Below are 13,465 nucleotides of genomic sequence, written 5' to 3'. Positions count from 1 at the left end.
GATACTTTACTTGACGTTTTTTTTTTATAAACTACTCTAAAAGACTTTCTTATATGACCACTTTATAGGCGTAGGGAAGACAAAACAATTCGTGAGCCAATGTGTTCTCGTGGAAAGTTTAAGTAATAGGTGTTTCGAGTTAAACGTACCTGAAGCTAGGTTTAACAAGTACCGAAGTTCATTACCGTTCTGTAATAAGTTTTTTATACCCTTGCAGAGGGTATTATAATTTCAGTCAGAAGTTTGCAACGCAGTGAATGAGACATCTCCGACCCTATAAAGAATATATATTCTTGATCAGCATCACTAGGCGGGTCGATCTAGCCATGTCCATCTGTCCGTCCGTCTGTCCGTCTCTCAGTTTTAAAGCTATCTGCATGAAACTTTCCCAAAAGTTGTCTTTCTATTGGAGGTAGTATATAAGTCGGAACGAGCCGGATCGGACGACTATAGCATATAGCTCCCATAGGAACAATCGGAAAAAAATACAAAAAAATATTATAACTTTGCTGTTTTTTAATTTTTCTATTAATTCTTCGACATATAGTAATGTTTAAATATTTCAGAATTACGGTTTAAATTTCATCCAAATCGGACGACTATATCATATAGCTCCCATAGAAATAATATAAATATATAAAAAACTATCTAATAATTGAGCTGCAAATCATCATAGCTTCAATGTTTTTCAACATATACGCAAGTAAATCATAATTTTAATGTTTTCAAAAATATTTAATTCTTGCAATAGCTGCAATGGTATATGAACTTCGGCTTGGCGAAGTTTGCTTCCTTTCTTGTTTTTATTTGTGTTATCCGATGTGATGTATTGCAGGGTATCAAACTAAGCGCCAAAGTTTATAAAAATCTTATTGCCAAACCTTCTTGCACACTTAACGTATAAAACACTATTTTCACGACATCTACATTTTCGACAATTTGGAAAAACAAAACCTCCCAAAAACTAAAAATTAAAATTAAAAAATATCTTTAATTTTACAAGCCCTGCGGCTAGACTCTTGCAAACACATCTTTCTGACAGGCAGCAATCGGTTGTTAAATAGGGGGGTTCCTCAGGGTCGGTGTCGGCTGCACTTCTTTATATATGAACGATTTACCAAATGTTTTGTCCAATTGTGCCGTCCACTTATACGCTGACGAAGTCAAATTTTTCCTTAGTAAACCGTTGTCCCACGTGAAAGACTGTATCTCTGTTGTAATAGTATTCAATCTTTAATTGTCACTTGGGTAAAGGGCAATAGACGGGGTCTATTTAAGGTTAAAAAGCTAATGCAAAGAGATAGCAAAAAAGCATATTGATACAAGCCATCTGCCAAGACTGGTTTAAAACGGCATATCATTAAGTTACGAAAACCATACTATTATTCTTGGTTTTACTTTCAGTAGCAATTTGTCATGGAGTAGGCATATTTTGAAGGCAACTGGTACATATGGTCCTTACATCAACTTTCAGCATTTTCAAGCATTTTAACGGGAACGTATACTGTTGCTTGTGGCCAAAACTATCGATGTTTCGACTTTGTTTTCTGGTATTGAACATTTTTGTCATTGTGATTGTAAATATTTTTTTTTGGGTAAAAATATGACTCACTCCGGCCAGGGTCCTCTATAGTTATATTTGTAGAACAGTATAGGAACGAATGGGACTGTGAGTTGCCGCGTGGATTGGTAGGGAAAGGAGGTCGGGGCTCCAGCGTTGCACTGAGTGAGCGGCTCTGGCACTGTAACCCGGTGTATAGAGTGGGCGGGGCCAGGGCTTATTCCCGGCCGATACAAATCACTGCTCACAAATGGAAAGAGGTTCTGCGGTTTTGATTTTTCACTGTTTTATCTCGGCTTTCATTTATATTGTATTATTTTGTATTCCTGACCCGCACTCAGTCTAGGCTTTGCTATTTTGTCATTTCCTAACTTACTTCTGAGATCCTTTCCGCTGACTGCTCGTGTGTCACACTGCCACTCCTGGGTGAGGTCCGTTCGCCTTCGCTGCCCTGTGAAACTGAGGCCGAGCTTCTGGCCACGCTGATTATACGGGGGGATTTACCCATCCTCACACCCCCACCCCTTTTTCTTCGGGTTGATTAGTGGAGGCACTGTCGTTGGCGATGTGACACAATCACCTTCCGTATAGCGGTGATGGTGACCCTCTGTTCCTTTAAGCCATCTGGTTGGTTTCCAGACCAGGGCGGAATCCTGGAATCGCTTGCCGTGTTCCGTGTGGTCCAAGGGCGAAGAGTGTAGGCCGCATCAAAAAGGGTAACTGGCAATCTGGGTACCCTACCCTGCACCATGTAGGCGGGCTGAAACCCGTGCTAAGTGATTTGATCGTGTTAATAGCAAGCGAGATCTCAGGCAGTAGTTGATAACATGTCCGGTCCACGTACAAGCCAGTAGGGTTCTGTTGTGGGTAGTACGGAGCCTGGTACTGCGGCTGGTGACCTGCGTCCCGTTGTCGTACAAGTGCTGAGTGCTCCGAAGCGGGATAAGATCCTTTCCCGAAATTCAAACTCCAGCTGGAGAATAGATCACTATGGACGGCAGTACATGTAGTGACGATGAGCACCGGAGTGCGTGCGCAATTAGACTACTATATATAGCCGCAATGTTCGAAATCAGCAAAGAATAGTCCGATCTTAATAAATTATATAGCAATCAGAAGGTATTAGTTTTGTAAAAATTGTGCATACTAAGAGTTTTAGAAAGTCATTTGGTTTCGGAAAATGGGGGTGAAATATTTTTGTCTTTTTAGGGCATGGTATTTTGGCATTAAATACGCGTCCAACGAAATTATCTCGATCGATTATCTCGATCTGATACTCCGTTAAAAAGTTATTCAATTAAAAAGATAAAAACAGCATTTTTGAAATGAGAAGTTTTTCCCTTATTGTTTGTACATATGTGCGTTTCAAGACGATGTTTTAGGGTCCTGAACCAATTTTATTGTATTAAGCAGCTCGATCTGGAAAACGTTTGTTTTAACACTTTTAGAAAAGCCAGCTAGTTTAGCAAGAAAACGTCTAAAAAAACTTGATTTCACACAACTGTCAATCGTCTTAAGCTACGGAAACATGCTACATATCGTTAAAAAGGTATTTTCAAGGGTTATTTACGTTTACTTGAAATAATATCTTCAAGTTAAATAATTACAGAATTATAGGCAAAATTAGGTTTTTTTGTTCACATTTTAGCGATTTTTTTTAAATGCCACTTTACATTTCTATTAATTTTGGAGTCCTTATAGCTTTTGAGACTACGCAACTTTAAAAATTCGTTTCCGTGGGTTATTCAGCGTTTAAAAATTCCACCCGTTTCAGACCGGTTTAATTAGCATTTCAATTTGAATGAGCAGAAATCTATGCAAGTCAAATACGATAACGAAAAATTCTTATTGGAATAATTATTAATATAAGAACGGTTATTATAGACAAATATAATTATTTTGTGATTAAAGGAAAGACTTGCTTTGAATGACTTGCTTTAATAAAAGAAAAAGGGTTCAAGTATCCTGTACAAAAATTAAGAAGAAAAGCTAACTTCAACAAACCAAAGTTAATATACCCTTGAAACTTTTGTAAAAAAATTAGTTTAAAAACATTGAAGCTATAATGATACTTTCTAAAATCGGAATTTACTCCTTCACAGCATTTGAAAATTTAGATTAATTTAAAATACCTTCTGCAAGGGTTCATCGAACAAAATTATTGTTTAAATGTTTAAAATAATTATAAAGGCATTAAAAAAACCGTAAATTGTTTTTTTAACAAGAAAAGAAGCCAAAAGAAGTACAGGTTTGCAATGAATTCAAACTATTGAACAGCCTTAAGCAACGTTATAAAACAAAATAAATTAAATTAATGAATATTAGCTTTAATGATGTCATCGAAGGTGGTGCGATACTGACAATTAGGGTGCGAAATAAAGTTGAACCAAAGCGTTCAAAACCGCTGAGGGAACACAAAAACCATTAGCTATCCAATTATTTCGAAAGGCGTCGTTGTCGTTTCTTTTTCTATTTTTTTTCCATTTTAAAGTGAGTTAGGGTTTTCTTAAAGAAAATTACAGGTTGACCTCTAAGTCAACGGTTTAAATTTCATTAAAACTGGCCGACTCTAGCATAAACGAATATCAATACATTAAAAATATTACAAAATGCTGTAAAACAAGAAAAAACAAAAAAGGGAGCAAACTTCGGCAAGCCGAAGTTCATATACCCTTGCTTTGCTATTGCAAAAATACAAATATTCTTAAAAACATTAAAATTATGATTTACTTGCGTATATGCTTAAGAGCATTGAAGCTATGATGATTTGAAGCTCAATTATTTGATAGTTCCTATGGCTGCTGAACTGTAAAATTAATTTTAAAAAAAATTACAAAATAAAAAAGTTCTATTTAAAAATTTTTTTTTAATATTTTTATTGTTTCCATGGAAGCTTTAAGTTATAGTCGTCCGATTTTAATGAAATTTAAACCGTAAATCTGAAGTATTTAAGCATTGCTATATGCCGAAGAAATAAAAAAAATAAAAAAACAGCAAAGTTATAATTTTTTTCATTTATTTTTCCGATTGTTCCTATGCTTTAGTCGTCCGATCCGGTTCGTTCCGACTTATGTACTACCTGCAATAGAAAGACAACTTTTGGAAATATTTAATGCATATAGCTTTAAAACTGAGAGACTAGTTTGATCTACTACCACGAACCTACTTGAATTGATAATAATAATAATAATTCATAATACGCCACTGGACCGTATATATTCGGTCATCGATTTAGAGACCTTCAGGACCCAAAATTAAAATTCAACTGTCACATAAAATCTATTGTTAACGAGGCTTTGAAAGTTCTTGGGTTTATTAAGCGATGGTCAAAAGAACAAAATTATTATTTACTTCCCTTGTCCGTCCTAATTTAGAATATTGCGCTCGCGTTTGGAGTACAGAATATCAAGTACACATTGATTGCACTGAGTCGGTACAAACAAAATTTCTTCTTTTCGCCCTTCGTGGTTTAAACTGGGATCAACACGTAAGGTTGTCGGTGTAAACCGAATTTTCAAATAATCCGAAGCAATTTTAAAATTTTGTAAATGTCAAGCGAAAAAACTCCGCTTTGGCTTCATTAGTACAATTAAACACAACTGAGGCGTCTACTGACTCTGAAATTTCTGATTTATTTGGCAGATTCTTCCAAACTACCTAAAGTGCGGATTCCCGTTTGCTGGGTGCGTGCTTAAGTTTTGTGTCTTAACTATTTGTAAACTGATTTTTAATTGTCTAAAATTGTCACCCCAACATCAGTTTTTTCCCACTATCTGGAAAGATTCTTTTATTATTCTACTCCGTAACAAGAGAGGAAGCAAACTTCAGAAATCCGAAGTTCATATTTCCTTGCAGCTATTGCAAAAATTAAATATTCTTGAAAACATTAAATTTATAATTTACTTGCGTATATGTTGAAAAGCATTGAAGCTATGATGATTTGCAGCTCAGTTATTTGATAGTTCCTATGGCTGTTGTACTGTAAAATTAATTTTAAAAAATAACAAAATAAATAAGTTTAATTAAAAAAATATTTTTTTTATTATTTTTACTTTAAAACGGAGAGACTAGTTTGCGTAGAAACGGATGGACAGACGGACATGGCTAAATCGACTGTTCTAGTAATGCTGATCAAGAATATATATGCTGTATAGGGTCGGAAATGTTTTCACTGCGTTGCAAACTTCTTACGGAAATTATTATACCCTCTGCAAGGGGATACAAAACCAAATTAATATAAAAAAAGGAAGTAAACTTCGTTCATATACGACTGCACCTATTGCGAAAACTGAATATTCTTGAAAATATTAAAATTATGATTTTCTTGCGAATATATTTAAAAACATTGGAGCTATGTATAATGATTTGCAGCTCAATTATTTGATAGTTCCTATGGCAGCCATATGATATCGTTTTCCGTTTTAATAAAATTAAAAGCGTAATTCTAAACTGACAAATTATTAATAAGTCAAAAAGAACTTAAAAGTCGTCCGATCCTGCTCGTTCCGACTTATGTACTATCTGCAATAGAAAGATAACTTTTGGGAAAGTTACATGTAGAGAGACTTTTAACGGACGGACAGACTGACAGACGGACATGGCTAGATCGACTCTCCTCTCAATATTGGTAGTGTACAATTTCAAAAATATACTGTGAAAGCGGCAACTTTAACCGCGTTTATCTCGAAAGCATATTTTTGAAAACTGCTGACATCATAACTCGACTACAAGTTGACCAATCGGTCTCAAATTAACACTCAATCATCTTGGATGGGTCCTACCTACAATGACCTACGAACTTTTGGATTGTCCATTTGTCAGAATTTAAAAGATATTTTTTCTCCCCAAAAAACGTTTTTTTTTTTGTTAAAGCCGATGGCATTTTGATAATATTTGATACTTTTTAAAGACAAGTTTTTTTTATAATGACAAGTAATGGAAAGAATATTTACTTCTCCTAATTTAGAGCTCGGTACGGAGCTGGAGGTAAATAAAGTTCTGCAACATCCTTTTCCAAACGCACGAGATGTCCTATTCAATCGTCAAAAACCATATTTAATTTAACTTAATTAATATTTTTTAGTTGAATAAATGGGAATTTCTGTTCTGGGAATCATTCTGTCGCGGAAGTTACTTTTAAACTCAACTCAAACTTCTTCGCTGTGTTGCCAATTTCGCTATTTTCCCACTAGATCTAGCGTTTTTCAATAGGAAAATGCGGAACAAATTGTTAATAAGTGGGAAGCGGAAAACAAGGTTTTTTTTAAAGACAAATTAACTTTTTAACTCAATGCCACTGCGTATTCGATTGGGTTGGGGCTACAACAAGGATGTGCTTAAGCAATTGCTTAGGGAATATTTTTTAATTAATATTTAGTTTTAAAGTTAAGTTAGCTGATAAGCCAGATAGGGATTAATCCATTGGCGAATAAATAAATAAATTTAAGTTTAAAAAAACAAATGGAAACTTTTATAAATACTACTTGCTAGTTTTTTATTTCGCATTTGAATCGCAAAAAACCATCGATAAGCCAAAATAGCGTTACATTTCATCGGCTTAAGGTATGAAATCAATTGAATTGAGTTTAATACCATCACTTGCGAGGTTTTTCATAATTTATGATTCGGTCGCGAGTGTACTTACACGTTGAAAATGCTCAAAATATATAAAAAAAAACCGCGCCATGCCTGGATGCAAGAACCCGCAAAGATTGGCTGGCTTTTGCATTTCCGTTATACATATGTACATCTGCTGAAGAGGATGAAATAAGATGATAATCTCTCAATAGTAGTTGACTAAACCAATAGAAATACCGGTAAAATACTTAAGCCTTTTTTTTAGCTACCATCAAAATTGTCTGGCTTTTTCAAGCTTTTTTCAAAGGTTAGTTTAGCTTTTTTTGACCCAAAGTGTTGGCAACACTGCGCCTTCGTCATTTTTGAAGGACACTTCTTCCCTTCGCGAAAGTAGCTCATTTTTTCCAACATTAGTCAATTAGTCGCGCTCCGAAAGCAATTTCCCTGACCCATTTTTTAACTTCCAGAAGTGATATAAAAGTTTTTTTCGCGCTAGAAAATACTTTCAAATGTGTTTTTAAAATTTAATTTAGCGAAGTTGGTTAATTGCAGAAGTTGGTTCACCTTCAGCTCTGTAGTATTTGAAAAACAACCGTATCCAACTCTAAAAGAATAAATAAATATGCTTATCATTATAATAAAAATAGCCGGAGCCAATTTTAAAATAACAAATAAATATGCTTGTCATTATACAAAATCTTGTGGCCGAGCAGCCACCATCATTTTCAACCTCCTTTATTTTTGATTTCTAAAAAAAAAAGCAAAAATTAATTTAGCAGTCTACTAAAAATGGTGTTTATTATGTAAACAAATTACCAGATCACTCGGCATTCCATAATCAATAATTCGTTTTTTGTTGAAAGTCTTCAAGACGTCACAGACACTAAATTTCTTAAACTAACATTGTTATACATATATGTATTATGTACATACAAATGTATGTTTTCTTGCAATTATGAACTGAAACAAAAAGTTGAATAAAATCAACGCAGTGATCTTTGTCATCCATTTATATAGATTTTTTAAATATATATTATTTTTTTTAGTTCAACACCGAATCTGCAATTGAAATTTGACCGGTGCACCGGGTGCAAGGTAAAAAATATATACATATGTATGTACATATTTGATAACAACAACAATGTGCAGACCCTAGAACGAATTTTTGTCAAACAAAGCGCACGCTATAAGAGTATAAGAAGATGACCTTTAAATGTTCACACAATTTTAAGCCACCCTTAGGTGCAACTAACAACCGATGTAAATATTTATGTACATATGTATGAATAATTAAATATATGAATGGCTGTACATATGTATGTTAATAAAATACATAACTAAAATGTTTGTTTATGTATGTATTTACATACATTTCCAAAAATATATATTAGAAAACAAGAGTCAGCATATTTATGTATATTTTCATTTTTTTTAAGTTAATGTAAATACTTATTTGCTTTACGTATGTAGTATTGCAAGCAATAACACAAAGGAGTTAACCTTTAATATATAAACAAAATCACCACATCACACTAATCTAACTGTTTAAATATGTACATACCCATTATTAATGTGTATGAACGAACAATTTATTTAATTAAAAATAAGAATTAAAATAACTGCTCACTATACTTAGAAGGCGTACACCGCTGTTATTATTTTACAATCAGCTGTTTATCACTATTGAACTGGTTCCAACAAGAGTTTGACGCGGGTCATGTTCAAAAGTCAAAATGTATTTTTAGGTGAGCACTTAATGAGCAAGTTTTCTCAAGCGCCTAACTTTTTAGTTTAAATGCAGACCAAAGCCCAGAAATTAACCTTTGTTTACTCTATTTTTAAACAAGTGAAATTAAAATAGCCGTTATTAATGAGAAACGAACTATATAAAAAGGATTTTCAGACTTATTTCACATTACACTGTCTTTGGGACAGTATTTTTTAAAGTTTTTAACTGTTGCCTTTTAAAGTTTTATTTTAAATCTCGAGTTGTGGCCAACCGATCTTAGCGCGTTTTACAAAATTTTACTTTACCAATATTTAACGTTGTCATACTGAATAAGTGGATTGGATAAGTCATTTGTCTGCCAGAGCTCGAGAAACAGAAACTTGTTGAAAATGTTTTATAAGATGATTATAATATGTTTTTTTCAGTTGGAGCTACTATTATATTTTTATTAGCCCAATAAAAGAAGGCCAACTGCTTAAAACATAATAATAATTTTGTATTTTCCTCGCTTTTTGTTGGTTTAACAAATGCTAACAGGACTCATGATTGTTTAGCTTTTTCAATAATTAATTCAGCATATTTTTAATACGAGAGCCAACACTGCCTACACTTAACAGTCCTGTGAACTCTAAACCTACTAAGATTTTGTTCAAATTTGGTCCCTAACGACTGAAAATAACTAGAACGCCAAACTTTTTAAATCCTCCATTGTTAACTTGTCCGATAAAGTCGGATACCAACTTTAAGTTAGAACCTATAACGATTTTAAAACGCAATTTTTTTTCGAGTTTTTAAGATTCTAACAGCCGTTTAGCAGCCCAAAATTTTCAAAAAAGTTAGTGTTTGCCGAGCTCTTGCAGAGAAATGACTTATTGTTATTTAGTATAACAATGTTAAAGATTGGTCTATTGTAAAGAATGGTTGCTCACAGGTTTGGTTGGTCACAACTCAAGATATATAATAAAACTTAAAAAGACAGCTGACCAAAACTTTTAAAAATCTTAAAAAAAACTTTCCAAAATTTTTTAGTGGTATATACATACGTAATCTAGATTTTGTACTCAACCAGAAATTTGTTTTAGCGGCTTTGGCGTATTTCGGCTGAAAACTAGTCTTATTTGAAACAATATACAATTAAAGTTTTATTAATACTACTATTGTGTCAAGATAGAAGTGGAGAAACATCGATGCATCGTGGTTTAAAAAATTTTGGGAACATCGATGTATTTTAGAGACCATCGACGTTTTTAGCGCATCACTATTGGAGAGAAAGCTAGAAAGGTTTGAGGGTAAAATCAATTAATAGCCTGGTTCCACTGCCGCATTAGTGGACTTTTTAAATGTGCCTGATTCCATTGGCGCATTAGCATTTAGTTAATGCTACTCCGACATGTGAGTGGCACGAACAGCTGATCTGGGCTTGTTTACTTTTGAATTTTGGCAAATCCAAAAGAAATTAATTAAAATTAATGAACATGAGTGAGTTTACTAAACTCTGTAATGCTCAGCAGGACATCCATAATGTCAACAAGCTAATTGCGTTGTTATCCCGGGTTTGCAATGGAGACCACCACAGTTTCTAAAAAGGGCAAGGATCCCCGTATATGTGGGAGTTATTTCTTGCCACAGATCTAGCAGTAATGCATTGTGGTGCTGCAAGCAGAATTTACAGCGTGCGCTGGTTTCAGTCATTTTTATACAAAATAGATTTTATATTCAAAAGACATCAAAAATTGCGCCAACCTTGCTTATGGAAAACAGCTGTTGTAGTGGTGGCACGAACAAAATATCGTTAAACATCGGTATTTTCCGGTATTTTTTTTTAACGTTCGGGGCGAATGCTTTTTAATCGCATTTAAACAGCGCATTTATTTTAAATGCGGCATTTATTTATAATTAAGTGTATTGAGATATTTTTAGATATTTAGCTGGTTTTGTTAAAGACGGCGCTGGATTGTTAGTCATGGCGAATTTGCTTTTGTTTTTTTTTTACCATTACAAGAATTGAAGATTAAATGTTGCATTAAGAAGGACCCTAAGACTAATAGCCTGATTCCATTGCCGCATTAAAACGCATTTAGCCAAATGCGCATTTATTTACACAGGGAATCCCATAAGGCTAAATGCCTTATGAGTGAACATGAGTGAGTTTACTAAACTCTGTAATGCTCAGCTGGACATCCATATTGCGACCGAGACATTTGCCAACTTGAACGACAAAGAAGAGAAGCTGATTGCGTTGTTATGACGGGTTTGCAATGGAGACCACCACAGTTTCTAAAAAGGGCAAGGATCCCCGTATATGTGAGAGTTATTTTATGCCAGAGATCCAGCAGTAATGCATTGTGGTACTGCGAGCAGAATTTGAAGCGTGCGCTCTAGTTTTCAGTCATTTTTATACAAAATAGATTTTATATTCAAAAGACATCAAAAATTGCGCCAACCTTGCTTATAGAAAAAAGCTGTTGTAGTGGTGGCACGAACAAAATATCATTAAACATCGGTATTTTCCGGTATTTTTTCTAAAAACTTTCGGGGCGAATGGTTTTTAATCGCATTTAAAAATCGCATTTATTTTATAGCCTGATTCCATTGCCGCATTAGTGGACTTTTTAAATGTGCCTGATTCCATTGGCGCATTAGCATTTAGTTAATGCTACTCCGACATGTGAGTGGCACGAACAGCTGATCTGGGCTTGTTTACTTTTGAATTTTGGCAAATACAAAAGAATTTAATTAAAATTAATGAACATGAGTGAGTTTACTAAACTCTGTAATGCTCAGCAGGATATCCATATTGCGACCGAGACATTTGCCAACTTGAACGACAAAGAAGAGAAGCTGATTGCGTTGTTATGACGGGTTTGCCATGGAGGCTACCTCAGTTTCTAAAAAAGGCAAGGATCCCCGTAAATGTGGAAGTAATTTTATGCCAGAGATCCAGCAATAAAGCATTGTGGTACTGCGAGCAGAATTTGCAGCGTGCGCTCTAGGTTTCAGTCATTTTTTTACAAAATAGATTTTATATTCAAAAGACATCAAAAATTGCGCCAACCTTGCTTATAGAAAACAGCTGTTGTAGTGGTGGCACGAACAAAATATCGTTAAACATCGGTATTTTCCAGTATTTTTTCTAAAAACTTTCGGGGCGAATGGTTTTTAATCGCATTTAAAAATCGCATTTATTTTAAATGCGGCATTTAGCCTTATGGGATTCCCTGTGTAAATAAATGCGCATTTGGCTAAATGCGTTTTAATGCGGCAATGGAATCAGGCTATTAAATGCGGCATTTAGCCTTATGGGATTCCCTGTGTAAATAAATGCGCATTTGGCTAAATGCGTTTTAATGCGGCAGGCTTTAATCAGGCTATAAACTCACTCATGTTCATTAATTTTAATTAATTTCTTTTGTATTTGCCAAAATTCAAAAGTAAACAAACCCAAATCAGCTGTTCGTGCCACTCACATGTCGGAGTAGCATTAGCTAAATGCTAATGCGCCAATGGAATCAGGCACATTTAAAAAGTTCACTAATGCGGCAATGGAATCAGGCTATAAAGCACAATTTTTTTTGGAAACATCGATGTTTCACTGATGCTTTCTTCACGAACATCGATGTCCGCGATGTTTATCCACCACAAGCGATTGTTATGCCCTTTTCCCACACAGTCCAACCGTTGGATCCGTTGGATTTTTCAGCAAATGTGAAAGTCCGATTTCCACAGAGCACATCCACATTCATCCCTTCGATTTCAGCGGATCTGCACAGCTGTGGCTCGCCAAAACATAAACAAAGTCAACAGGTCAACCATATTTTACAAAACTATCGCTTAATTGTTCATCTTTAAGGTTTTCGCATACATACATGATGATATCATATTTGTATACCCTTGCAGAGGGTTTTAATATTTTAGTCAAAAGTTTGCAGGGCAGTGTAGGAGGCATTTCCGACCCTATAAAGTATAAAGATTCTTGATCAGCATCAGTAGGCGAGTCGGTCTAGCCATGTCCGTCTGTCCGTCCGTTTCTACGCAAACTAGTCTCTCAGTTTTAAAGCTATCTGCATGAAACTTTCCCAAAAGTTGTCTTTCTATTGTAGGTAGTATATAAGTCGGATCGGACGACTATATCATATAGTTCCCATAGGAAAAATTTTAACTTTGCTGTTTTTTAATTTTTTTTTAGTTCTTCGACATATAGTAATGGTTAAATATTCCAGAATTACGGTTTAAATTTCATGAAAATCGGACGACTATATCATATAGATCCCATAGGAACAAACGCAAAACAAATACAAAAAAAATTATAACTTTGCTGTTTTCAAATTATTCTCTTAGTTCTTCGACATATAGTAATGGTTAAATATTTCAGAATTACGGTTTAAATTTCATCAAAATCGGACGACTATTTCATATAGCTCCTATAGGAACAATCATAAAAAAAAATAAAAAAAAATTATAACTTTGGTGTTTTTTAATTTTTTTTCTAGTTCTTCGAGATATAGTAATGTTTAGATATTTCAGAATTACGGTTTAAATTTTATCAAAATCGGACGACTATAGAATATAGCTCCCATAGGAACAATCATATAGGTGCC

General features: G+C 34.3%; 1 protein-coding gene across 2 annotated transcripts in view; it reads right to left on the bottom strand.

The window, feature by feature from the left end:
* LOC108145134 (rabankyrin-5) overlaps positions 1-8,817 on the bottom strand; it is a 66,061-nt gene extending 57,244 nt beyond the window's left edge. For both annotated transcript variants that reach the window (XM_041709447.1, XM_041709448.1), the window contains exon 1: positions 8,700-8,817. In XM_041709447.1, coding sequence (XP_041565381.1) covers positions 8,700-8,703 — 4 coding nt within the window. In that variant the 5' untranslated portion in view covers positions 8,704-8,817. The remainder of the gene's footprint in view (positions 1-8,699) is intronic.
* Positions 8,818-13,465: the final 4,648 nt, after the last annotated feature.

The sequence above is a fragment of the Drosophila elegans genome, unplaced genomic scaffold, assembly GCF_018152505.1.
Source record: "Drosophila elegans isolate 14027-0461.03 unplaced genomic scaffold, ASM1815250v1 contig_476, whole genome shotgun sequence".
NCBI lineage: Eukaryota > Metazoa > Arthropoda > Insecta > Diptera > Drosophilidae > Drosophila > Drosophila elegans.
This window is presented reverse-complemented; position numbering and strand designations above follow the sequence as displayed.